Source organism: Indicator indicator, chromosome 18, assembly GCF_027791375.1.
Source record: "Indicator indicator isolate 239-I01 chromosome 18, UM_Iind_1.1, whole genome shotgun sequence".
NCBI lineage: Eukaryota > Metazoa > Chordata > Aves > Piciformes > Indicatoridae > Indicator > Indicator indicator.
This window is the reverse complement of record NC_072027.1, coordinates 12,127,635-12,151,073: the sequence shown is the minus strand read 5'-3', so window position 1 is coordinate 12,151,073 and position 23,439 is coordinate 12,127,635. Positions and strand designations below refer to the sequence as shown.

The window sequence follows — 23,439 nt, the reverse complement described above, 5'->3', positions numbered from 1 at the left end:
TTCCACTGAGGTGGTGAGATCCTGGCCCACGTTGCCCAGAGAACTGGGAGATGCCCCATCCATGGAACCATTCCAGGTCAGGCTGGGGCTCTGAGCAACCTGCTGTAGTTGCAGATGTCCCTGCTGACTGGAGGGAGGTTGGACTAGGTAAGCTTTAGAGGTCCCTTCCAACCCAAACCATTTTGTGACTCCATGCCTCTGTGATACCATAACCAGCTGTTTCAAGAGATTAAGGATTTATTTGCTCATTTCATACTATCAGATCAGGGGGAATAATCACAGAGTCTTTCAGGCTGGAAAGACAAGTCAGACCATTAACCCAGCACTGGTCACTGCTAAACCATGTTCCTCAGCACAATTCTACGGCTTTGAAACACCTCCAGGGATGAGGACTACACCACTGCCCTGAGCAGACCCAGACAGGTTGGGATAATCCTTTTGGGAAAGAAATTATTCCTTATGTCCAACTTAAACCTCCCCTGGGGCAACTTGGGGCCATTTCTTCTTGTCCTGTCACTTGTTCCTTTGGAGAAAAGACCAACCCCTGCCTGGCTCCAACCTCCTTTCAGGGAGTTGTAGAGAGACAGAAGGTCTCTCCTGAGCCTCCTTCTCTCCTGGATGAACGCCCCCAGATCCCTCAATCACTCCACAGATGTTTAATGGGCGGTAAATTGCGCAAAGCCACAGTCCGCAGAGGCTCAACCAGCGTGGCCCGGCCCGGAAAGGTCCGGGAAAGCGGGGTGAGCCGCAGGGCACGGCTGGACCAGGCGCCGCAGCAAGCGCTGTGCACAGCCCCAGCTGTGGGCTCCGCAGCATAACGTTCCCGCAGGCCGCGGAGGGAGGGGGACTTCGCTAGACCCCGCCCTACATGCCCCACCCCCGCAGTTGATTGGTTCATGGAGTATAATGGGTGAGTCCCTGCAGAAGAAGTGGGTGTGGCGCAGAGCGCTGGGCTTAGCCATTGGCTGGAAGCTGGCGCGGGGGCGTGTCGCGGAAGGGGGCGTGTTCCGGCGCTGGCGGCGGCGCGGGCGGGCGGGCAGCGTTCGGGCCCTGCCCGGGCGGCGGCCCCAGAGCGGCGGCAGCTCCGCCCCCGCTGAGCTCTCCGAGCCGGCACCGCTCCGCCCGCCCCGGCCCCGCTGCGCTGCCCTCCGCACGGCCCGCACCACCACAGCCTGGCCCGGATCGGCCCGCCCCGGCACGGAGGCTTCCCGCGGCTGTAGCAGCTTCCCGCAGAAGCGCTTAAAAGCCGCTGCAGTTTTTCCGGTTTTGGGTGTTTTGCTGCAGTTTTCTGGTCTTGCGGGACTCAGTGCGCGGGCAGCATGGGGCTGCCGGCGCTGGAGTTCAGCGAGTGCTGTCTGGACAGCCCGCAGTTCCGGGAACGGCTCCGCTCCCACGAGGCCGAGCTGGAGAAGACCAACAAGTTCATCAAAGAGCTCATCAAGGACGGGAAGTCCCTCGTTGTCGCACTCAAGAGTAAGTGAGGGGAGAAGGGTGGCTCTGCCGGGGACCCGCCATCCCCGCCCAGTCCCCCGGTAGCGGCTCACCGCAGCCTGCCCGACCCGCGATACCACCTGGCCCGTCATTATCCATCCTGGTTGGTGCTGCCCTGGTCCATCACGGACCACCTGCTCCCTTCGTGGTCCCCGAGAGCTTTGTGGTTTGCGTGTTTCATCGGGATGTGCTTGGTTCTGCTTCTGATCCATCTGAAAATGTGTGCTGTTGTCTTTTTGGAGATGCTTGGTCCTGGTTCCTCAGGGCATGAATGGTCCATCAGGATGTACCTGATTCTGATTCTGCTCCATAAGGATGTGTCTGGTTCTGCTCCATCTGAACGTGCATGGTTCTGGTCCACCAGGTCCCACTCCATGGCCTTCAGAGGTTGCATCCTTTGCAGGTGGTTTGGCTGCGGCTGTGAGTGGGTGCTGTGCATTTCCCTCTTGTTCCCTCTCTGTTCAGGGTGGGGGATGCCCAGTGACACCCTCCTGGGCTCTGCCCAGGGTTGGCCCCACCAGTGCTATCTCCCCTGTTCCCAGCATGTACAGAGAAGTGGAGATGGTTGTTGTGTGGGAGGGGGTCAAACCTGCACCCTGCTGCTTTGTGGTGTGGGCTCTACAGGAGGAGGACGCTGTGATGTAGGTTCCAGGGATGGGGAGACCCTTGCCCATAGCCAGCAGTGTCTGTTCCCCCCTCACACCCAGCCTGGTTCCCATCCCCATGGCCCAGTCTGGGGACACCTCTGCATGGCCACCCACTCAGAGTGCTATGGTGGGTGGGTTGCTTCCTGAGCTGCATCTCTGTTCCTGCTGTCTGCTCATGGTGTCGTTTGTTTTTTGTTTTTATTTCAAGTGCTTTTGGCTCAAATCACAGCTCACTTCCCTAGCTGGTAGGTTTCCTGTCCTGAGTGTGCTGGCAGCATGAGCTGTCACTTTGCTGAGCTCACCCTGCCCTTCTCGGTGCCATGGGGTGATGGGATGGGAGATGGACAGGTCCACACACAGCTGTGTTATGAGACCCCTGTGGCATTACCTGTGACCCACCAGCCTGGCCTTGAGGGGGTTATTTTGGGACCAGAGGCATGGTGGTATCACCACTGGGCAGGTGATGCTCTGGCAGAGTCCACCAACCTGTCCCACTAGCCACAACCACAGGGTTGACCCAGCACCACTGTGTCTCATCCTAAGCTGAAGTCATGGAGCTAATCCTTGCCCCGTCCCCTTCACATCTCACCCCAAACCCCACGGGTGCAGTTCCTGCTTGGCATCTGGTGTACAGGGACCCCCATCGTACCAATTCCAGGCATTTGGGGTTAAAAATCAACCCAGAACTGGTGCATTTATGGTTGTGCAGGTCTGAGCTGTCTTCTGCTGTGGTGTGTTTGCTGAGCTGAAGGCAGCTGTGCCTGGCCTTGCCTGGAGCATTCATTTTATCTCAGCACAAATCCTACAGCCTCATTCTTCATGGCAAAGAACATTTTAGGAGCTCATCTGGTGGGTCCTAGGGGATTGGTCTCTGGGCTGAGTCAGGGACACCTTCAGCAGGTTACTTGGCAGGTGGTGCTCATGTCTTTGCCCTGAGGATGCTGATTTGTGGGGGTGCTGTGCCATTGTGTGTGCTGGAGGTGGCTGGCGGGCCTTGTTCATTGTGGCAAAGAATGAAGGAGCTCTCAGGTGGATCTCAAGGGGTTGGTGTCTGGGCTGAGTCAGGGACACCTTCAGCAGGTCAGCTGATGGTCACATCTTCACCCTGATGATGCTTATCTGCAGATATGGTGGACTGTGGTGGTGGTGGCTGCTGGGCTCCTCTGCTACCAGCCATGCCCGTGCCGCCTGGTCCTCAGCTGGGGCAGGAAGACCCCTTGCTGGCCTCTGGAGATGAGGCTGTTTTTATCGTGGCATTGTTCTGTGGGCCCTGCCGAAAGCACTCCTGGATCAGGCCTTCATTCGGGCACGGGGCCGGGGGGTGCCCGCTGGTGCCCAGGCTGTGCCGCATGGGCAGGCCGTGAATAGTGAGGGTGAATGGCTGCAGCGTTAATTAACGCCGGAGAACCAGCGCTGCCTGGCCTCCTGGCCACGTCCCACGTGTGTGTGTGTGTGTGGCCTCAGGCGTGGTGCCATGGACCCTGCAGAGGTGGGGGAAGGTTTTGGGCAGGACGTGGGTGTCCTGCTCCAATATGGGGCTCCTTCTCCTGCTGTGACAGTGACTTCACCAGCTGCCCATGATCTGTGATGCCTCTGCCTCCAGCAGAGACCTGGTGCAGGACAGGACCTTACCCTGCTCTTTCCACAGGTGTTACTCTCCGTGTATGGTGGGTGTGAGGTCTGGCCGTGTTGTGTGGATGTCTGTCAGCATGGATGAGAATCAGCCAGGGGTGGGGATCTGCTGTGCTACCTCCTGCTGGGTCTTCCTCCTGTTTTACTGCTGCAGGTGGTTTGGGTAACCATAAGCTGGTGCAGGTGGTACTTGGTGACCATTCCTGGAAATCAAGGTGCTCACTTATCAGCATTGCAATTTTGGTGTCTCCATGGTGTCTTATCTCCCCATGGCTGGTCAGGGTGGCCTTATCTCACTGCCTTGGCTGTCGTGGAGGACACGATGATGTGGGGCGAGACAGGACCAGAGAGCAGCAACTCCCCTGGCTCAGGGCAGGCTGTCTCTGGAGTGAGGACTCAGCTCTTGGCACAGCCCTGCAGCCTGCAGCCCAAGTTTCTTGAAGTCTTGGCAATATCCTCTCTCATTTTCCTTCCCCTTGTGTTCTCTGCTGAACATTTCACATCCTCTTTGTTGTAAGACAGGCGCAAGGAGAACGTAACTCTTTGTGTGTCAGTGAGGAGGACTTGGATGGGGCTGTGGGGTGGAAGGTGCAGGAGGGAGGGGACCCCTCCAATGCTCTGGGGTGAGGCACTCTCCAGCTCCCCACCACCCTGCTTGGCCCCTTGCAGCCCCCTGTGCTGCAAGCACTGTTCTGCTGGGATGCTGAGGCTGGGGTGAAAGCACATGAGGAGGTTTCTTTGTGGACTGGGTGGAGGAGCTGCTCTGCAGCCACCCTGCTTTTGCTCTCTGTGAAGGTATGGAGAGAAATGGGGCTGACTGACAGCACTTTCTCCTTCATTTATAAAAAAACCTAATTCAGGAGGTTGAGATGAATCCTCATTCTTGTTAACTACCCCCTGGAGCTGAAGGCATCTCAGGGGTGTTTGTATCTGTGTCTATAGATAGAAATGCCATTTTTTCCCCCCCAGTCTCTGTGCCTATTTCTATTGTCTCCCTTTGCTGCTAGGCTGCTATTAGGAGTGACCTGGTTTCCAGCCAAACGTGTCCCTCTCCCTCCCTCCTACACCCACCATCAATTATTCACAAAGTTTTGCAAATGCCAAGACCTCAAGTGAGACATAAATAATGAACTCGAAGCTTGGATGCTGTGAGACTTGTTCTCAAGCACAGGACCATGGTGACCATCAGTTCCAGGGATGTGGGATTGTTTTGTCCCTGGCCCGGACCAGGAATATTGTGGCCAGCAGGGCCAGGGAAGTGATTGTGCTTCTGGACTCAGTGCTGGTGAGGCTGCGCCTTGAATATTGGGTTCAGTTTTGGGCCCCTTTCTCCAGGAAGGACATTGAAGGGCTGTAGCAGGTTCAGAGATGGACAACAAATCCTGGTGAAGGGTCTGGAGAACAGGGCTGGTGAGGAGCAGCTGAGGAGACTGGGGTTGTTCAGCCTGGAGAAAAGGAACCTGAGGGGAGACCTCGTTGCTCTCTACAACTCCCTTAAAGGAGGTTGGAGTGAGGTGGAGGTTGGTCTCTTCTCTCTACTATCAGGTGACGGGAGAGGAAATGGCCTGAAATTGTGCCAGGGGAGGTTTAGGTTGGACATGTGGAACAATTTGTTTTCTAGAAGAGTGGTCAGGCATTGAAACAGGATGCCCAGGGAGGTGGTAGAGTCATTGACCCTGGAAGTGTTCAAGAACCATGTGGACCTGGCATTTGGGGCCATGGTGGTGTTGGGTTGAAGGTTGGACTGGATGATCTTAGAGAGCTTTTCCAACTAAAACAATTCCATGATTGTATGTCCCAGTGGTGACTGGTCCCAATATGGTGGCTGCCTGCAGTGCTGGCATTGCCACCAGCCCCTCCACTTTGGAGAAGGGAGAGGGGATATCAAACTCAGTCACCCAGATGGTGATGCAGAGACGCTTTGCAACTTGCTTCTGACAACAAGCAGCATGTGTAAGGATGGAGGATCTGGAGATGCAGGTGGCTGCCAGTCGTCTCCTTCCCTGTGCTGCTGCAGGGGCTGAGGGGGGTACCTTCCTATTATATTATTATTATTACTACTTACAAAGGCCTGTGGTGAGAGGACAAGGGACAATGGTGTGAAACTAGAGCAGGGCAGATGTAGATTGGACACTAGGAAGAAATTCTGTACTATGGTGGTTGCGAGGCACTGGAACAGGTTGCCCAGAGAACTTGTGGGAACTCTTGGAAGTGTTTAAGACCACATTGGTTGAGGCTCTGAGCAATGTGGGCTAGCAACTCAGACTGTTCTATGATTCCTCCTCCTCATGACCCCCATGGTGACATACGCTGTGCCCCAAGATGCTGGGGCAGTGGGGAGCTGTGGCTGTCATGTCCTTTGGGGCTGCAGTCTGGTGCCCTGCCACGTTTCTGCTCTTGCTTTGGTTTTCCTTCCTCCTCCAGTTCCCAAGCACTAATTTGAAGCCACTGAACCCGTCCACGCCCCAGCTGCTGCTGCATTCCCACGTTGCAGGCTGCAATTTGTGTGGTGGGGCTGGAATGGGGCTGGAAATCCCCCTGGGGAGAGGGGTGCAAGGGCTGAACCCCAACTGGGCTGAGCCATGCCCTGGCCAGACTTTGCTATGCCCCAGCTTGTCTGTGCCATGCCCTGGCCAGACTTTGCTATGCCCCAGCTTGTCTGTGCCATGCCCTGGCTAGCCTGTGCCATGTTCTGACCAGGCTATGCCAAGCCTGGGGCTCCCCCAGCCAGGGCAGAGATGCCTGTGCTCCCAAAAGGTGCATTTAGGCTGGACTGCAGATTGGGATCATTTTTCTTTTGGCTATTTTTTTTTTGGCCAGGTCACTGCAGAGCTGCAGGGTCAAAGAGGGATGTGGGGAAGGGGTGATGTTGGAGTGGACGTGGGTCCTGCAGGAGCTGGAAGGTGGTCTGACCTTGTCAGCTTCCCTGGGTTTTGCATTGGCTCTGCCCTCCTCCAGCATGCCCTGAGCTGGCTGTGATGGGGCTTGCCCCTGGGTGCTCAGCCCTGAGAGGGCACAGTCTGGGTGAGGTTGTTGAGAAACGTGGTGACCCTTTTGGTCTGTGTGATTTTTAACAAGCTGCCCCATGGGACAGGCTGTGTCTGCCCATGTGGTGCCAGGGTCACAGATCCACAGGATGATGGGGTTGGAAAGGACCTCTGGAGGTCATCCAGCCTGACCCCCCTGCAAAAGCAGGGGCACCCACAGCAGCTTGCTCACAAAGTCCAGGTGGGTTTGGAATCTCTCCAGAGGAGACTCCACAGTCTCTCTGGGCAGCCTGCTCCAGGGCTTCAGCACCTTCACAGCAAAGAAGTTTCTCCTCATCTTGAGATGGGTAATGGAGGTGGCCTATGATGCCAGGAGGGCTCTTGCTGTGGCTGTGGGGTTTTCCTGGGACACATCCTGCTCCATGGCTGCTGAGTGGTGTGAGAAGCAAAGGAGGCTTGCTTCTGGCTTGCTGTGGATGTGCTGGCTCTGCTGTCACCTCTGTTCCACATCTCAGCAGCTTCTTCTGAAGCCAAGCCTTCATGAAATGCTTGTGGGCGTGTTTGTGGTGTGCGGTGGTGTACCCGGAGCTGGCTGGAAGTGAAAGTGAAACTGATGTCCAGCTTCCAACCTGAGCAGCTAATTCCCTTCTAGTCCAAACAAGACCATGGCTGTCCTTAAGCCAGTGCTTCAGACTCCAGCCCATACCTTCAGGTGTCTCCTGCCCCAGGTGACTTTGCCACCATTGCTGCCTTTCCCTGCCTGCCTCCAGTTCAGCACCCTCAGCTCTGTTGGGAGAGGCAGCCCAACTGGAGTGTGGCCCTGCTTTGGGTGGGTGGAGCTGGCCAAGCACTGGGCAGAGAGATAACACAGTGATGTGCTCTCCAGATCTCCTTGTTTGCCTCTCCAGGGTGAAAGCCCTTGGGTGTGTTGGAGGAAGAGCCATGTCTTGGGCTGTTTCATAACCTGGTGCTGTTTGTGGTGAGAGTCCTTATGTCATAGAATCACAGAATGGTTTGGGTTGGAAGGGACCTTAATGATCATCTAGTTCAACCATTAACCCTTCTCTACCAAGTCTACCACTAAACCATTCCCCCAAGCACCACATCATTGCCTGTGGCATTGCTTCCTAGGTTTCAAGAAGAATCATAGAATTGTTTTGGTTGGGAAAGCCTTCTAAGAGCATCCAGTCCAACCTTCAACCCAACACCACCATGGCCACTAAACCATGTCCCAAGGTGCCATGTCCACAGGTTTCTTGAACACCTCCAGGGATGATGACTCCACCACCTCCCTGGGCAGCCTGTTCCAATGCCTGACCACTCTTGCAGCGAAGAAATTGTTCCACATGCCCAACCTAAACCTCCCCTGGCACAATTTCAGGCCATTTCCTTTTGTTTTATCACCTGATAGTAGGGAGAAGGGACCAACCCTGATCTCACTGCAACCTCCTCTCAGGGATCTGTAGAGAGCAATGAGGTCTCCCCTCAGCATTCTCTTCTCCAAAGCTCACAATTTCAGGATGCCCACAGGGAGGGAGGGAGTAGAGCAGAGGGGTTATCAGACCCCTGTGCCAGCCAGAGAGGGGGTTGGCAGCACCATCCCATCCTGGCTGCAGGCTCCTGGGTTCAGCCAGGGAAGCTCTGTGCGTGCCAGCCTGTGAAGAGCATGGGGACAGGCAGCACTGGCGCTGCCTCCCACCCTCCTTGCAGCAACCATGGGAACAGCAGCTCCTTCACGCAGGGTCCACGTCACTGTGAGCTGCCAGCCCCAAAGGAGGAAAAAAAAAACTGAAAAAAAAAGAAATCCAAGCAGCCCCACCACCCCCAGCTCATGTCCCAGGGCATGCCGTTGGCATCATGGACATCTCTGGGTGTGGTGGGATGGCAGATGGAGATGGGAGATGCAGCTGTGCTGGTATAGCTGCAGCCCTGGATAAACAGCCTCTTGACCTAAATCAGGCACATCTGCTCCATGCTGGCAGTATGAGCAGGACCCAGCAGGTACCCGGCTCCTGTTGCTGAAGGAACATCAAGACCTGCCCCTCCATGTCTCAATCTCCAGGTCCATCCACCTCTTGCTTAGATTTCCATCAGAGACGGAGAGGAGGAACCTTTGTAGAGTCATAAAATGGTTTGGGTTGGAAGGGACCTCCAAAGGTCCCCCTGCAGTGAGCAGGGACATCCTGCACTAGATCAGGTTGCTTAGAGCCTTGTTGAGTCTGGCCTTGATTATCTCAACTACCTCCCTGGGCAACCTGTTGCAGTGTTCCACCACTCTCATGCTAAAGAATTTCCTAACATCCAATCTAAATCTCCTCCTCTTTAATTTCAAACCATTGCCCCTTGTCCTATCGCTGCAGGCCTTTATAAACGGTCCCTCTCCAGCCTTCTTGTGGGCCCCCTTCAGGTACTGGAAGGCCTCTGTTAGGTCTATCTGGAGCCTTCTCCAGGCTCTTCATCCTCTGTATCATCTGCACCACCCTTGTTTGAATGCAATGCCATCTGAGCTATGAAGTATCTGACTGCACAAGCCACACAGGTCATGCAAAGGAGTAAGTCCTCTTTGCCTTTGGCCATGCTGGTGCAGCACTGCTTGAGCTCTAACCACACACCTCTCCCATAGCATGAAACATTCCCCACCCCCAGATGTTTCCTGTAGCCTCCCAAAAGGAAGAGAGGGGGGAAAGTCATGGCCTGGTATGGGGGGAACCTCATTACTCCTTCACTGGGTGACCAAAGCAGGAGAAATCAGAAGCAATTCAGCACCCAAGCCTCAAGCCCAGGTGTGCTCCTCCCAGACTGGCCCTGTGGTGTGCTGGCCTGGCCAAGGTGTCAAGAAGGTGGTGCCAGTCTCTTTTCAGTGGTTTCCTCTGATAGGACAAAGGGCAATGGGCACAAACTGGAGCCCAGGAGGTTCCAACTCAACATGGGGAAAAAATTCTCTGCTGGAGCCCTGGAGCAGGCTGCCCGGAGAGGTTGTGGAGTCTCCTTCTCTGGAGACTTTCAGGACCTATCTTGATGTGTTCCTGTGTGACCTGCCCTGAGTGATCCTACTTTGGCAGGGGGTTTGAGCTCTATGATCTTCAGAGTTCCCTTCCAGCCTCCACCATTCTGTGATTTTATGATTCTATGAACCCAGGGTGGCTGTACCGGGGGGACCTGGCCGTGTCCCACCTTTGCTGGGCTTGGTGCTGGGCATGAAGCAGGTTCCTTGGGGTTTTGCTGGGCATCCGTTGTGGGCTGTGCCTGGGGGGTTGGCTGTGAGCGGTGGGTTTGAGGTGGCCCCAGAGGAGCCGGGTTGGGCTGCGGCGTGATGAGGAGCCGCAGCGTGACCGCGGTGGGCGAGGAGGGGAGGGGGAGCTGGTACCAGAACCTCACAGCTTGTTCAGTGCTCACTGTGAATCATCCCTGCCTGCCTCCTCCCCCGGGCATGCGAGCGGCTGCCGCTGCGGCCGGCGCATCCCAAGCTGTTTTCCTGGTTTTCCTGGCACGCATTCCCCACCACCTCACCCCAGAGCCTCTTCCACCTGCTCCTCATCATCGTCCTGTCTGTGCACCCGGCACCGTGGGCTGCTTGTCAGGGCATCACCCCAGCTCTTCATGGTCCCAAGTGTGGCTGGGGGGGAGCTGGAATGGAGCTTCTCCGCTGCTGTTCCCACCCGGCAGCCAGAGCATGATGGTCAGGGCCTCATTGGGTGCCCACCAGGAAGGGACAACTGGCACAGGATGCTCTGCAGGGCAGGGACTGGGGAGCAGAGGGGGAAGGGGCCGTCTCTGTGGTGGTGCCAGGCTGTTTTTTAACTGGAGTTTGTGGGAAGCACACCAGCCTCCGGACCATCTGGCTGCCACACGTGGAGTGACGGGTGCCGCTGTGCCAGTGCTGCCTGTGCCAGCACGGGGGTGAGGGCATGCTGAAGGGCCTGGCTAAACTCATGGTTGGGCTATGGTGGTCCCCACAGCACCCCATCACTGGGGTTTGGACCCACAACCAGGATACATTGCTCAGCATGGCACCCATCTCAGTGGGGTTTGGACCCCCAGCTGGGGTATGTATGATGCTCCCAATGACACCCCTTCGCTGGGCTTTGGGCCTGTGGTACCCCATCACCAGAGTTTGGATGTGCTTTCTGCCCCATGCCAGCCCAGCCAGGCAATGCTTTTTCATTCCCAGAAGACAAAAATGGTTCCTTTGTTCTGGGCTGCAGTGTGAAATGAGCTATTTTTAAAGGATGGGGATTTTTTCATCTACAGCCAGGCCAGAAATAGCTCATGAAATAAGAAAATGAAACCTTTCTTGTCCCCAAGGTTTGCCCAGCTCCAGGGGGGTACAGCCATGCCCTGCTGCCCATCCTGCTGTGGGGCTGGTGAGCATCAAGTATCAAGCTGGTAAGCACGTGGTGTCCTCAGAGCTGCTTTCTCAAGGTTCATGTCCTGTGCAGTGATGTGTCTGGGGATGTTGTCACAGCCCATGTTTACCTGGCATTGCCCTGGTGTGCCCACAAGGTGGGCATCCATGTACACGTGTGTGCATACATGGCTTTGTTTGTTTGGTGGCTTCTAATCATAGAATGGTTTGAATTGGAAGGGACCTTTCAAGGTCATCTAGTCCAAGCCCCATGCAATCAGCAGGGACATCTGCAACTGGAGCAGATTGCTCTGATCCCAAAACACCCTGACCTGATGGGCATCTCCCACCTCTCTTGGCAACCTGGGCCAGACTCTCACCAGTCTCAGTGTCAAACATTTCTCCCTGCTCTCCAATCTGAATCTGTCTCTCTTAATTCAAACCAACACCCCTTGTCCTGTCACAACAGGCTCTGCTCAAAAGTCTGTCCCCAGCTTTCTGAAAGGCCACTTCAAGCATTGAAAGGCCACCAGAAGGTCTCTCTGGAGCCTCCTCTTCTCCAGGCTGAACAACCCCAACTCTCTCAGCCTGGTCTCACAGCAGAGGGCTTCTAGCCCTCCCATCATTGCTGTAGCCTCCTCTGCCCCTGCTCCAACAGGTCCCTGTCTCTGCTGTGCTGAGGACTCCAGAGCTGGCCCCAGCACTGCAGGTGGGTCTCAGCAGAGCAGAGCAGAAGGGCAGAATCCCTTCCCTCCACCTGCTGCCCATGCTGCTGGGGATCAGCCCAGGACACTGCTGGCTCTGGGCTGGCAGTGCCATGTCACGTCCAGTGTTTCACCCACCAGCAACCCAAGTCCTTCTCCTTAGGGCTGCTCTGCAGCCCCTCATCCCCAGCCTGCAGCCCTGTAGTGCTATTTCATGAGGGATGTGTTGGATGCTCTCTGCATGGGCTAAGTGGGCTGGAAAATGAGCTGCTGTCACCTTTCCAATCACACTGCCCACCAGAGCATTCCTCTGCTGTTTTTTCCCCTTTTCCAGCTGGAGCAGCATCTGCCCAGAGCCCTGCCCTCACCCAGTGCTGGTTGCTTAGCAATGTTGGACAAAAAAACCCTCACTGCAGAGTGGCAGGGTTGGGTGACTCCTCTGCTTTCCTGGGTGCTGGCAACTCATTCAGGTTCTTCAGGTGGTAGGGTCACCATCCCTGGAGGTGTTCAGGAAACGTGTGGACATAGCCCTTGGGGTCATGGTTTAATAGCCATGGTGGTGCTGGGTTCATGGTTGGACTGGATGATCTTAGGGATCTTTTCCAACCAAAACAATTCTGTCATTTCAGGGGGGACAGCCCTGCCCTTACCCCATCCCTGGGGCAGCACTGGGATCCCTGCTCCAGGCAGGAGTCTTCTGTGGTGGGGAATTGAGCCAGGGTGGTCTGCAGGGATCTGGGAATCATTTCCCAGTGTTGCATTCCCAGTCCTATCAGTGCTGGTGGCCAGGAAGGCTGGGAGAAAGCCTAGGTTGTAGGCAGGGAGGTGCTCTGGGCTGTGCATCTCGTTCTCACCCCTTGTGCCTGCCCTGGGCTCTGCTGGGGATTTTAATTTATTTCTTTTTTTTTTCCTGCCAGAGCAGGAAAAATTGAGTCACTTGGTGGTGATGTTCCTGCCAGCACGGTGGGATTGTTCCTGTTCTTACAGCTGAGGTGGAGGAGCACCGGAGACAAAAGGATTTCCGCAGGCTCCTTGGGAGGAGAAGGAAGCAGGCTGCTGCCAAGCTGCTGCTCTTGAGGGGCTGGGACCTGACCCCTCTTTCCTGCCCTGACTGTGGACACTGGTGAGAGCTGCTGCTGGGATACAGCCCCTTGGGGCCAGAGAATGGTTTTGGTTGAAAAAGATTTTTAAGATCATGGAGTCCAAGCATTAACCCAGCACTGCCAGGTCACCACTAAACCATGTCCCTCAGCACTACATCTCCACAGCTTTGAAACCCCTCCAGGGATGGGGACTCCACCACTGCCTTGAGCAGCTGGCCAGAGTGTGATAATTGTTCCTCATGTCCAACCTAAACATCCCCTGGTACAACCTAATCCTGTGTCCCCTCAAGAGGATGCAGCCCCTTGCACAGCAGTGGCTTGCAAGCTGAGGTGGGGCCACATGAGGCATTGCTCTATGGGCACAATAGAATCACAGAATGGTTTGGGTTAGAAGGGACCTTAAAGACCATCTAGTTCCAACCTCACAGCCATGGGCAGGGACTCCTTCCACTAAACCAGGTTGCTCAAGGCCCCATCCAACCTGGTCAACCATGGGACAACTGGAATGTGTTGGAGAGGTCTCCTGTCCTGCCTTTGGGTGGGATGCAGGACCCTTTCCCACCCAGGGCTTGAAGGTTCCACCATCTGCTGTGGGACCCCAATGCTTCGGCTCCTGCTCCTGGAGAAATCAAGCAGGCTCCCTGCTGGGCTGCCTATTAACTAATTAGATTTAATAAGGAGCTAATCCAGTGGGTGGCTGCTACCTAAGGCAATCTGCTCCCTCCCAGCATGGTGTCTGGCCGAGGGCTTTGCCAAGGTCCCTCCCACCCCTACACCAGGACCTCCCTGGCTGGTGAGACCCCCGCCCAGCCTTCTGCTCCATTAATGGTCATTGCCTTGGTCATCAGGAGCAAATTTCTTCTGCATTAGTGTCCTCTAAATGGATTAGCTGTCTTGGACAGGGCCTTGTCTTCTCCTGAAATGTGATTCCTGGCTCCAGTTGATGAATTATTGTGCCAAGGAGGAAAAAGTGATGTGGTGGCTTTGTGTGAGTCCTTCCAGGGCTGGAAAGCAGGGAAATGGAAAAGGCTCGGAGGAGAAACAATAATTAGCAAGGGAGCTTGTTACACTGTGATGGACCTATTAACCATGAGCCAGCAATGTGTCCATGTGGCCAAGAAGGCCAATGGTCTCTCCTCCCCCTCTGCTCTGCCCTGCCCTGGTGAGGCCAGAGCTGCAGTACTGGATCCAATTCTGGGCTCACCAGTTCAAGAGACTGGGAACTACTGGAGGGAGTCTAGCAGAGGCTACAAAGATGCTGAGGGGCCTGGAGCATCTCTGTGAGGAGGAAAGGCTGAGAGCCCTGGAGAAGAGCAGCCTGAGAGGGGATCTGATCAATGTTGTACAAGAGCTAAAGCGGGGGGGGGGGGGGGGGGGTGTCAAGAAGCTGGGGCCAGACTCTTGTCAGTAGTGCCCAAGGACAGCAGGCACAAACTGGAACCCAGGAGGTTCCCTCTGAACAGGTGGAGAAACTTGCTTAGTATGAGGGTGCTGGAGCCCTTGAGCAGCCTGCCCAGAGAGGATGTGGAATCTCCTCTGGAGAGCTTCCAAACCTCACCTGGCCATTGTGACCCTGGGCAAGCTGCTGTGGATGCTCAAGCTTCAGCAGGAGGGTTGGACTGAGGGATTTCCAAAGGTCCCTTCCAACCACTCAATGCTGGGATTCTGTGACTCACCTGTGCTCCCTGTCGCAGGAGCTGGGGACAGGGGAGCTGTGAGTAACTGGTGGCATTTCCATGGTGCATCAGAGGCACTTTACTCATAGGTGTGAGGCTGGATGTGTTTGCAGGACTTGCCTAGAGCAGCAGTCATGGGACAGCTTTCAGATGGGGGTGGAAATCCTGTGTTCCAAATCCCTGCTGCCTGGGAGAAACTGGAAATATCTTCCTGGTTTGAGGCCCAGAGCTCAGCAGCTGTGGAGCAGAAGCTCTGCACAGGTGGGACACGACTGTTCTTGCAGCAGGGACGTTCCCAAACAGCTCTCCCTGACCCTGGTTGAGACATGAGGATTTTCACTACAGCTTCCTCAGGAGGTTTATAGTTTGTGCACTGGAAATGCCAACCAGGGCTGGAGTTTTCCATTTCATTGCTGTGTCCTTGAAGTTTTGCAGGCACTCAGCTGCTGCCCGCCTTTGGTGCTGTCACACATGCAGCTCTCCTCTGACACATCCTCCTCCGTGTTGGAAGGGTGAATATTTACTTTTGATTTTACTCAGAGGCTCTGCTGGTTCCACCTGAGCTCCTCTCACCCCTGGCCACGTTCCCAGCCAGCAAACTTTCCACCAGTTTGGCTGTTGCTGGCTGCAGGTTGGAATGGGCTGGGGGGTGGGGGGAGGGGGTGTCTGCCATAAAACAACAGCAGGATGTGACCAAAAATAAACACGAGGAGAAGCTCCAGAGCTGGGAGTTGAGTGGGGAAGAGGAGAAATCCCCTTGGGTTTGTTGTGTTGCTAAGTGCCCAGAAGACGCTCGCTGTTCAGGGGCAGTGTTGTGGTGGTGGCACCTTGAGGGTGGTGAGGCACTGCAAAAGGTTGCCCAGGGATGTTGAGAGTGTGCCCTTCCTGGAAGTGCTCAAAGCAAGGCTAGATGGGCCATTGAGCAACTTGGTCTAGTGGGGATTGTCCTTGCCCATGGCAGGGGGTTGGAACTAGATGGTCTTGAAGGTCCCTTCCATCCCAAGGCACTTCATGATTCTGTGATTCATGCAAAGCTCCCCAGGGTGGTGGGCCTGGGGGGTCTGTACAGTGTTGGTGGGTGGGAGGGTGGCTGTGCCAATCTGAAGTGCTGGTTCCTGACATGGTGATGGTCAGCCTGCGATGCTGGTGCCTGGCTTTGGGCCCTTTAAGACTGTGGGGGGGGTGTTGGTGGTTGTGGTGGTTCCCAGCACTGCTGGAGAGCTCTGCTGGCTGGCAGCTTGCCTGTGTTTCTCCAAGTCCTGGGGATCCCTGCTGGTAGAAAGGACTTGCTTTAGGATGTGCCTTCCAGCAGCTGCAGACATCTGTCTCCTCAGCACCTCCAGGAATGGGAAGCCTTTCCAGGGGTCATTTGTGTAATTTCATGGGTTGTCCCAGAATTAGACTGGTTTGGGTGGGAAGGGACCTTTCAAGGTCACTCAGTCCAATCCCCCTGCAGTCAGCAGGGACAGCTGCAACTAGGGCAGGTTGCTCAGAGCCCCAGACAACCTGACCTGCAGTGATTCCAGGGATGGAGCCTCTCCTACCTCTCTAGGCAACCGGGGGCAGGGTCTCACCAGCCTAATCATAAACAATTTTTCCTTTCTCTGCAGTCTGAATCTCCTGCTTACAGTTCAAACCATCATCCCTTGTCCTGTCACAACAGGCCCTGCTCAAAAGTCTGTCCCTGTATGGCTTGTAGGGCCCTTCAAGTACTGGAAGGCCACCACAAGGTTCTCCTTCCTTGTCCTGACCACAGACAGAGACAAGTCACAGTGCTTGACCAACCCAGCACCTGCAGGTTGCTCTTGCAGGCTGCTCCTGCACTTTTCAAGTACTTTTATTCTCTATCACTTTCCTTTCTCCCTACCCACTGTCATCTCTGTCCATCTTCACCCATGTTAAGCATTGGAACAGGCTGCCCAGGGAGGTGAGGGAGTCACCATCCTTGGAGGTGTTCAAGAAACTTGTGGACTCTTGGGGACTTGGTTCAGTGGCCATGGTGGTGTTGGGTTGACAGTTGGACTCGATGATCCTGGAGGTCTTTTCCAACCTCAATGACTCCCTGGTTCTATGTGTCTCTGAAGCAAGAGCTGCTGCAGCTTGTTGCCTCCTTCCCCTCCACAAACAACCTGGTTAGCACTCCGCTGGGGCAGGGCTGATCTGTGCTGGGCACCAAGCAGAGCACTTCTGAGCAGAGAGTCTGAGAAGTCCAGTTTGGGGCAAATGGAGAAACAGGTCCAGAGTCCTCAGGCAAGGCAGGACAGACGGGAGCCTCCCCATATCTTCCTTTCTGGAGAGGTTGTGGAGTCCATTGCTGTTTGATGGTGAACCTGGCACTGAAGTGAGGATCCCTTCAGGTATGACCCTCTGCAGCAATGAGGGCCAGCTGCTTTGTTAGCACATCCCTGCTGCCTTGGCCTGTTGCTGTCCCATCAGTGGTGCAGGGAGGAGAGGAAGGACCAAATCTATTTGTGTGCAGTGGATTTCTGAAGTGTCTCCACCACCACAAGATAAAGATCTGAGTCATGAAAGTCACTCTGCGTTTCGCTGTAATGGGACGTGATGGGCTAAGAAAAGCTGAACAGCAAGGATGGAGAGTGGTGGTGAGACCCCTGCTCAAAGCCTCTGCAGCAGAGCAGGCTCTGCTGGGGGCTGGAATGTCCAGAAAGAGGAAGATCAGGGCAGGTGTGGGTCAGAGGAGCGAGGGCAGGAGGGTGAAAGCTCCGATTAATCATCAGCCTCTTCAAACTAAGGCAGCAGCTGCTCCTCACCTCTGGAGCTCCAAGGCCCTGCTGCAGGCTGTCACACCGAGCTGAGCCATGCCAGCAGGCTCATGGAGCTGCCAGCAGCCTGACCTCCACCACCAGCAGCAGCAGTAGCTATTTTTGAACTGCTTATCAAAACACAGTGCGGGTTTGGACCATTTCTAGCCCAACAGGAGCGGGCAGGAGTCTCCGCCGCCTCCTCCTGTGTCCATGGCCAGATGTTTCTGAGAGCCCCCCCACACTGCTCTTATCTCCCTGAAGTTGTTTTTACTGATTTTAAAGTTCTCTGTGAAGAGGCTCTGGTGAGCTGGTGCCCAGGGCTGGTGAGCAGGGCCAAAGTCAAGCTCCTGCCTTCTCTGCTGTAGGAAAAGGAGGTGGAGTCATCATCCTTGGAGATATTCAGAGATTGAGTAGATGTGGCACCTTGGGACATGGTTTAGTGATCATGGAGGTGTTGGGTGGAATGTTGGACTTGATGATTTTAGAGGTCATTGCCAAAGTTAATGATTCTATGATTCTGTGAGGTGCTTTCTCCTGCCACTCCAGAGAGAGGAGCAGCCCCAGCCCTCAGCTAGGTAGGAGCTTCCTTGTTGCTCTCTTTCTAGCTTTAAACATCTCCTTTCTTCCTTGGCACCATGACACATGGACAAAGTCAACCAGGAGCCCCTCCTTTTCCCCACAGATGGGCTGATCCCAGAATCCCAATATGGTGGGGATTGCAGAGGAATTTGAGGAAGCTTTGCACAAACGTCCTGGCCTGGCAAGGCTCCTGAGATATCTCCAAGCATTACTGGTTTGGGGGTGGCAGGATGACGTGGCCAGGGTGCTGAGCTGGTAGGCAGCACGGGGTGGGGGGGTATAATTTTAGCTATGCAGCCAGGCAGCCCTTCCAAGGGCTAACTTTGTTTTTTTGAAGCAGCGAACTTTTATCTCTTCCAATCCCCTGGCAAGAATTCCTGTCTTTGATGAGTTACTCCAGGCTGATCTGCTGTGGGAACCCAGTGAATGGTCCCATTCATCCTACAATGGCTTCTTGAGGCTTTGAGCAAGCAAGTCTAGTTGAGGGGCCCATGGCAGGGAGGTTGGAGTAGATGATCTTGAAGGTCCCTTCCAAGCTAAGACGCTCTATGATTCTGTCCCTCTGGTCAACGTTTTGCCCTGCACAGCCAGGCTTGAGTGTGTCAGGTGAGGCAATGGCAGCAGGACACTGTGCTCCTGAAGTCACAGCAAAAGGCTGAGCAGAGGATGTGGCACCTCCTGGATCTTCATTCTTGGGGCTGCCTTGGGCAGATCATTCAGGTTTTGTTTCATCTGAGCAGTTTTTCCCTTGAGGCATGGTTTGTAGGGTGCACGTGGTAGGATGAGAGGAAATGCTTGGTCTAGGGGAGGTTTAGGTTGGATAGTAGAAAAAAATTCTTTGCTGCAGGAGTGGTCAGGCACTGGAACAGGCTGCCAGGGAGGTGGTGGAGTCACTGTCCCTGGAGGTGTCCAGGAAACCCGTGGACATGGCACTTGGGGACGTGGTTTGATGGCCATGGTGGTTGGAGTTGGTGATGTAGGACTCACAGAATCACAGGGGTTGGGAGGGACCTCTGGACATCATCAAGTCCAACCACTTAGCCAGAGCAGATTCACCTAGAACAAGTTGCACAGGACAGTGTCCAGTCAGGTTTTGAATGACTCCAGAGATGGAGGCTCCACAGCCTCTCTGGGCAGCCTGATCCAGTGCTCTGCCACCCTCAAAGTAAGCAAAGTTCCTCCTCGTGTTGACTGGAAGATTTTGAAGGTCTTTTCCCACCGAAACAATTCTGTGATAGTCTGTTTGCAAAGTTTCCCTGGTATAGTGGAGATGTAGGCTTTGGGGAGGTGGGATTTGGAATCTGTGTGCACGCTGCTGAGATGAGGCTCAGCACTGTGTTTTGGCTGGAGCCATGCATGTGGTAAAGGCACCAAAATGAGGTCTGGGGGTGCTGCAGGGCCCTGGCAGTGGTGCTCTCCCCTCCTTGGAGCGTCCTTTGCCCATCACACTAAGTCCCCAGGGTTACCTCCTGTTGTGTCTGGCACCCTCAAACCTCTGTCTCCAGCAGGTGCTGAGCCAGGGCAGCCTTTCCCAGGGCTTTTGTGGACAAATTTGGTGGCAAAAGCTGCTGCTGGAGGTGGGGTTGGCTTTGCTCATCTGGTTTTATTTATTTACTCCAAGGATGAATCAGAGGAACCTGCCAGCAGCTGCAGGCCCATCCTAAAGCACTGATTAACTCCAGCCACCTGGAATGAGAAGCTCTTTAATAAACAAATCATTGCCAATTAGCTCTGAATGCAATGTGGAGACTAGGCTGGCTCCAGAGGACCTCCTTGGCTTGCAGGAGCAGGGAGGACTTTTGCTGACCTCCTCTGGGAAGCTCAAAGAGAGAAGAATTAAACCTCTTGGAACAAATTCAGGTCTGAATGGCACAGCCCCAACATTTTGTGCTTGGGCTGGGTCTGTGTGGGGGCTAGGATTTGATATTGGTGGAAGGGCATTGAGGTGCTGGAATGGCTCCAGAGAAGGGCAACAAAGCTGATGAAGGGTCTGGAGAACAGTTCTGGTGAGGAGCAGCTGAGGGAACTGGGGTTGTACAGCCTGGAGAAAAGGAGGCTGAAGGGAGAACTTCTGCCTCTCTACAACTCCCTGAAAGAAGGTTGGGGCCAGGTGGGGATTGGTCTCTTCTCCCAAGGAACAAGAGGAAATGGCCTCAGGTTGTTCCAGGGGTGGTTTGGTTGGACATGAGGAACAATTTCTTCTCCTTGAGGGTTGTCCAGGCCAGGTCCAGGCTGCCCAGGGCAGTGATGGAGTTCCCAACCCTGGAGGAGTTTCAAAGCTGTGTAGGTGTGGTGCTGAGGGCCGTGGTTTAGTGGTGACCTGGCAGTGCTGGGTTAATGCTTGGACTTGATGACCTTAAAGGTCTTCTCCCACCAAAATGATTCCACAATTCAGTGGGTGCTTTCCTTCATCCATGAGCTAAATCCAGCTGGCCATTCCCACCTCTGACCTGTCCCAAACCCCATCCTTGGGCATTCCTGAGACCTGAGGGATGCTGTGTGACCCTGTGGTGGCTTTGCTGCAGCCCTGGATGGGGTGGTGGCTGAGAGGGGTGGTTGTTGTGGGGACAGACACCATATTGCTGCTTCCTAAGCACCCTTGGCCAGCCCTAATCCGCCTGTTTTGGCTGCTGATTAGTGTGGCTGCTCTCTGGATTATGTGTCCTGGCTGGTCCCTGCCTGCCCTGGTGGCTGCTGTGCTTCAGAGGGGCTCTGGAGGTGCTGCTGGGGTGGCTAAGTTGTCTGTGTCATGCCCCAGTTTCCCTGCATCTGAGCTGCAGAGGTTCTGCTGGTGACCCCTAGATCTGTGTTCTCCAGGCTCCTGCACTTGGGCTGTTTTGCAGGACAGGTGCCCTGGCTGGAAGGAGGCTCCTGCCAGGTTGAGGTGGTGGTGGAGGTGAACCAGTCCTTGCCATGGCTGCACACTGGGAGACCCTGCTGTGAGCCCATGGGGAATGCAGGGCAAGGAGCTGCCTCTTGCTGCTTCTCCTCCTGCTGCAGTGTCCCCTGTCCCCTCCTCAGGGCTGGCAGCAGTGGAGCTTGCACTGGGAGCTTGTGACTTGCACATCAAACTCATGGCTTGCACCCAGCATCTTGCCTGATGTGGTGGATTCTCCTTGGGGTCACCCCATGGCACCCATGCATGGTGCTGGTGCCATTCCTACAGTGCCCATGCATGGGGTGAGCTGCTGGGCTGCAAGACTAGGAGCTGCAGGGTGGTGGCTCCTGCATGGTGAGATCCTGGTGTGTGAGGCTCTGCTGCTCACTCTGCTTGGCCTCTTGCTGTGCGATTTGCAGTGGTTATACTGAAGTGTTTCCAACTGGAGGCTGTCACTGACCAGCACTGTGACCCTTCCAGCCTGGGCAGGTGAGCTCTGGTGACACTCACACTTGTGTTGTGGGCAGATCTAAAAGTGTTTTGCAGATACTGTCCCTTGTTCCTGGGAAGGTGGACCCATTGTTTCCCTTGTGCCCAAAGGGGAGCTGCCATGTGAGGGACCAAAGGAGGCTTGCCCATGTGCCAGCTGCTGGTGATAGTGCTGGGAGCAAGCCCAGGGGCTGGCAGCAGGCTGGAGGTGCAGCCATGGCACTGTCAGTCCCTGTTGCACGCCCACAGGCACAGGAGTGACGAGGAGGCTGGAGGCATTTGCTTTAGAAGCAGGCAGAAGATGGACTGTGACGTAGCTGCAGATGGCTTCTGGACAACCATAGAATGGTTTGGGTTGGAAATGACTTTGAAGATAATCTGGTTCCAACCCCCAGCCAGGGGAAGGGACACCTCCTACTAGACCAGGTTGCTCAAGGCCTCAAGCATTGAGGAACTTGTCAAACCCATGAAGGGGGGAGCTGGTGGCTTCTGTCCTTGTGCTCACCAGTGGGAATGTGGCCATCTCCCCAATGAAGGGCTGAGAACCCTCTAGGGGCTGCTGGGAGAGGACAGGGACAGGCAGTGCCCAGGAAGAGGAGACATGCTCCTGTCCTACCAAGGACCTGGGACCCTGCTGGCCCTCTCTGGGGGGGGGAGGGGGTGATGAGGGTGGCAGGGGACACACAGCCTGAGCCTGCTTGTTCCCTGCCTGTTCCCTGCTGCAGGGGAAGGAAGGGGCAGGAGTCTCGGTTCCTGTTGTCCCACCAAGCACCAGACAGAGGCTGTGAAGCAATTTTTCTCTGCAGGAAGTGGAGAAATCCTGCTCCTGAGAGCACAGCCCCTGTCAGACACCCAGAGCCTGCAGCAGCATCCTCTGCTTTCCCCACTTTGCAGCAGCTTTAACTCTTTGCTCCCAGGACTGTTCCACCGGCTTTGGCTTGGACTTAAACCTCCTACGGCTCCTGTCTCTGTCCTGGTGTCCCAACAGGGAGCTGAGCCACAGATAGTTTTGCTTTTTTCCAGCTTAAATAGCAAGCTGGGGGCAAAGTCAGCTCTGGGAAGAGCCCTGCGCTCCGGGCCAGTGGGACAGCTTGGTCCTTGGCTAACCCATCTGCTCTCCACAACTCCCTGAAAAGAGGTTGGAGCCAGGTTGGGGTTGGTCTCCTCTCCCGAGGAATGAGTGACAGGGCAAGAGGAAATGGCCTCAAGTTGTGCCAGGGAAGGCTGGATATGAGGAACAATTTCTTCCCCAAAGGGGTTGTCAAGGCCTGGCCCAGGCTGCCCAGGGCAGTGGTGGAGTCCTCATCCCTGGAGGGATTTCAAAGCTGTGGAGATGTGGTGCTGAGGGCTGTGGTTTAGTGGTGACCTGGCAGTGCGGGGTTAAGGGTTGGACTGGATGATCTGAAAGGTCTTTTTCCACCAAAATGATTCCATGCTTTTATGAGCTTTGGCTGCTTCCACTGGATAAGTTTTCCCCCAAAATGTAGATGAGAGGTTGGAGCTTTTAGGCTAACAGGACACTCAGGATGCACTCAGATGTGGGTCTGACAGTGGCACAGGGAAGACAATTGGGGCCTCTCTCTGCTGGCTCCTTGCTTGTCTTCAGACATGTGGTGGGCATGAGTGCCCCTCTCTCCTTTTCTGGCCAGGCCTGCTGCTAATTTTAGTCTCCTCTTCAGCCCTGTGAAGAGGCTGTGTTCCAGTGCTGGCTGCCAGTGCTCCTCCTCTGTCACTGTCACACCAGTGGTTATCTCCTCTCCCCTCCCCATGGGCCATTGTTGGGTGTTCCCAGTGCTGAAGGTGTCTCAGCTTTCCTCTGGCTAATGCCTAGTGAGTGCAGAGTCCTGGAGTTATAGAATCACAGAGTTGCTTGGGTTGGAAAAGCCCTCTAAGATCACCCAGTCCAACCATCAATCCAGCACCACCATGGCCATTAAACCATGTCCCAAGTGCCATGGCCACACTTTTCTTGAACACCTCCAGGGATGGTGCCTCCACCACCTCCCTGGGCAGCCTGTTCTGGTGCCTGACCACTCCTGCAGCAAATAAGTTGTTTCTCATGTCCAACTTAAGCCTTCCCTGGCACAATTTCAGGCCATTTCCTCACCCGATGCTAGGGAGAAGACACCAACCTCCACCTGGC

General features: G+C 55.1%; 1 protein-coding gene across 2 annotated transcripts in view; it reads left to right on the top strand.

The window, feature by feature from the left end:
- Positions 1 to 1,319: 1,319 nt before the first annotated feature.
- Positions 1,320 to 23,439, top strand: part of ARHGAP26 (Rho GTPase activating protein 26) — a 130,682-nt gene continuing 108,562 nt past the window's right edge. For both annotated transcript variants that reach the window (XM_054389313.1, XM_054389312.1), the window contains exon 1: positions 1,320 to 1,473. In XM_054389313.1, coding sequence (XP_054245288.1) covers positions 1,320 to 1,473 — 154 coding nt within the window. The remainder of the gene's footprint in view (positions 1,474 to 23,439) is intronic.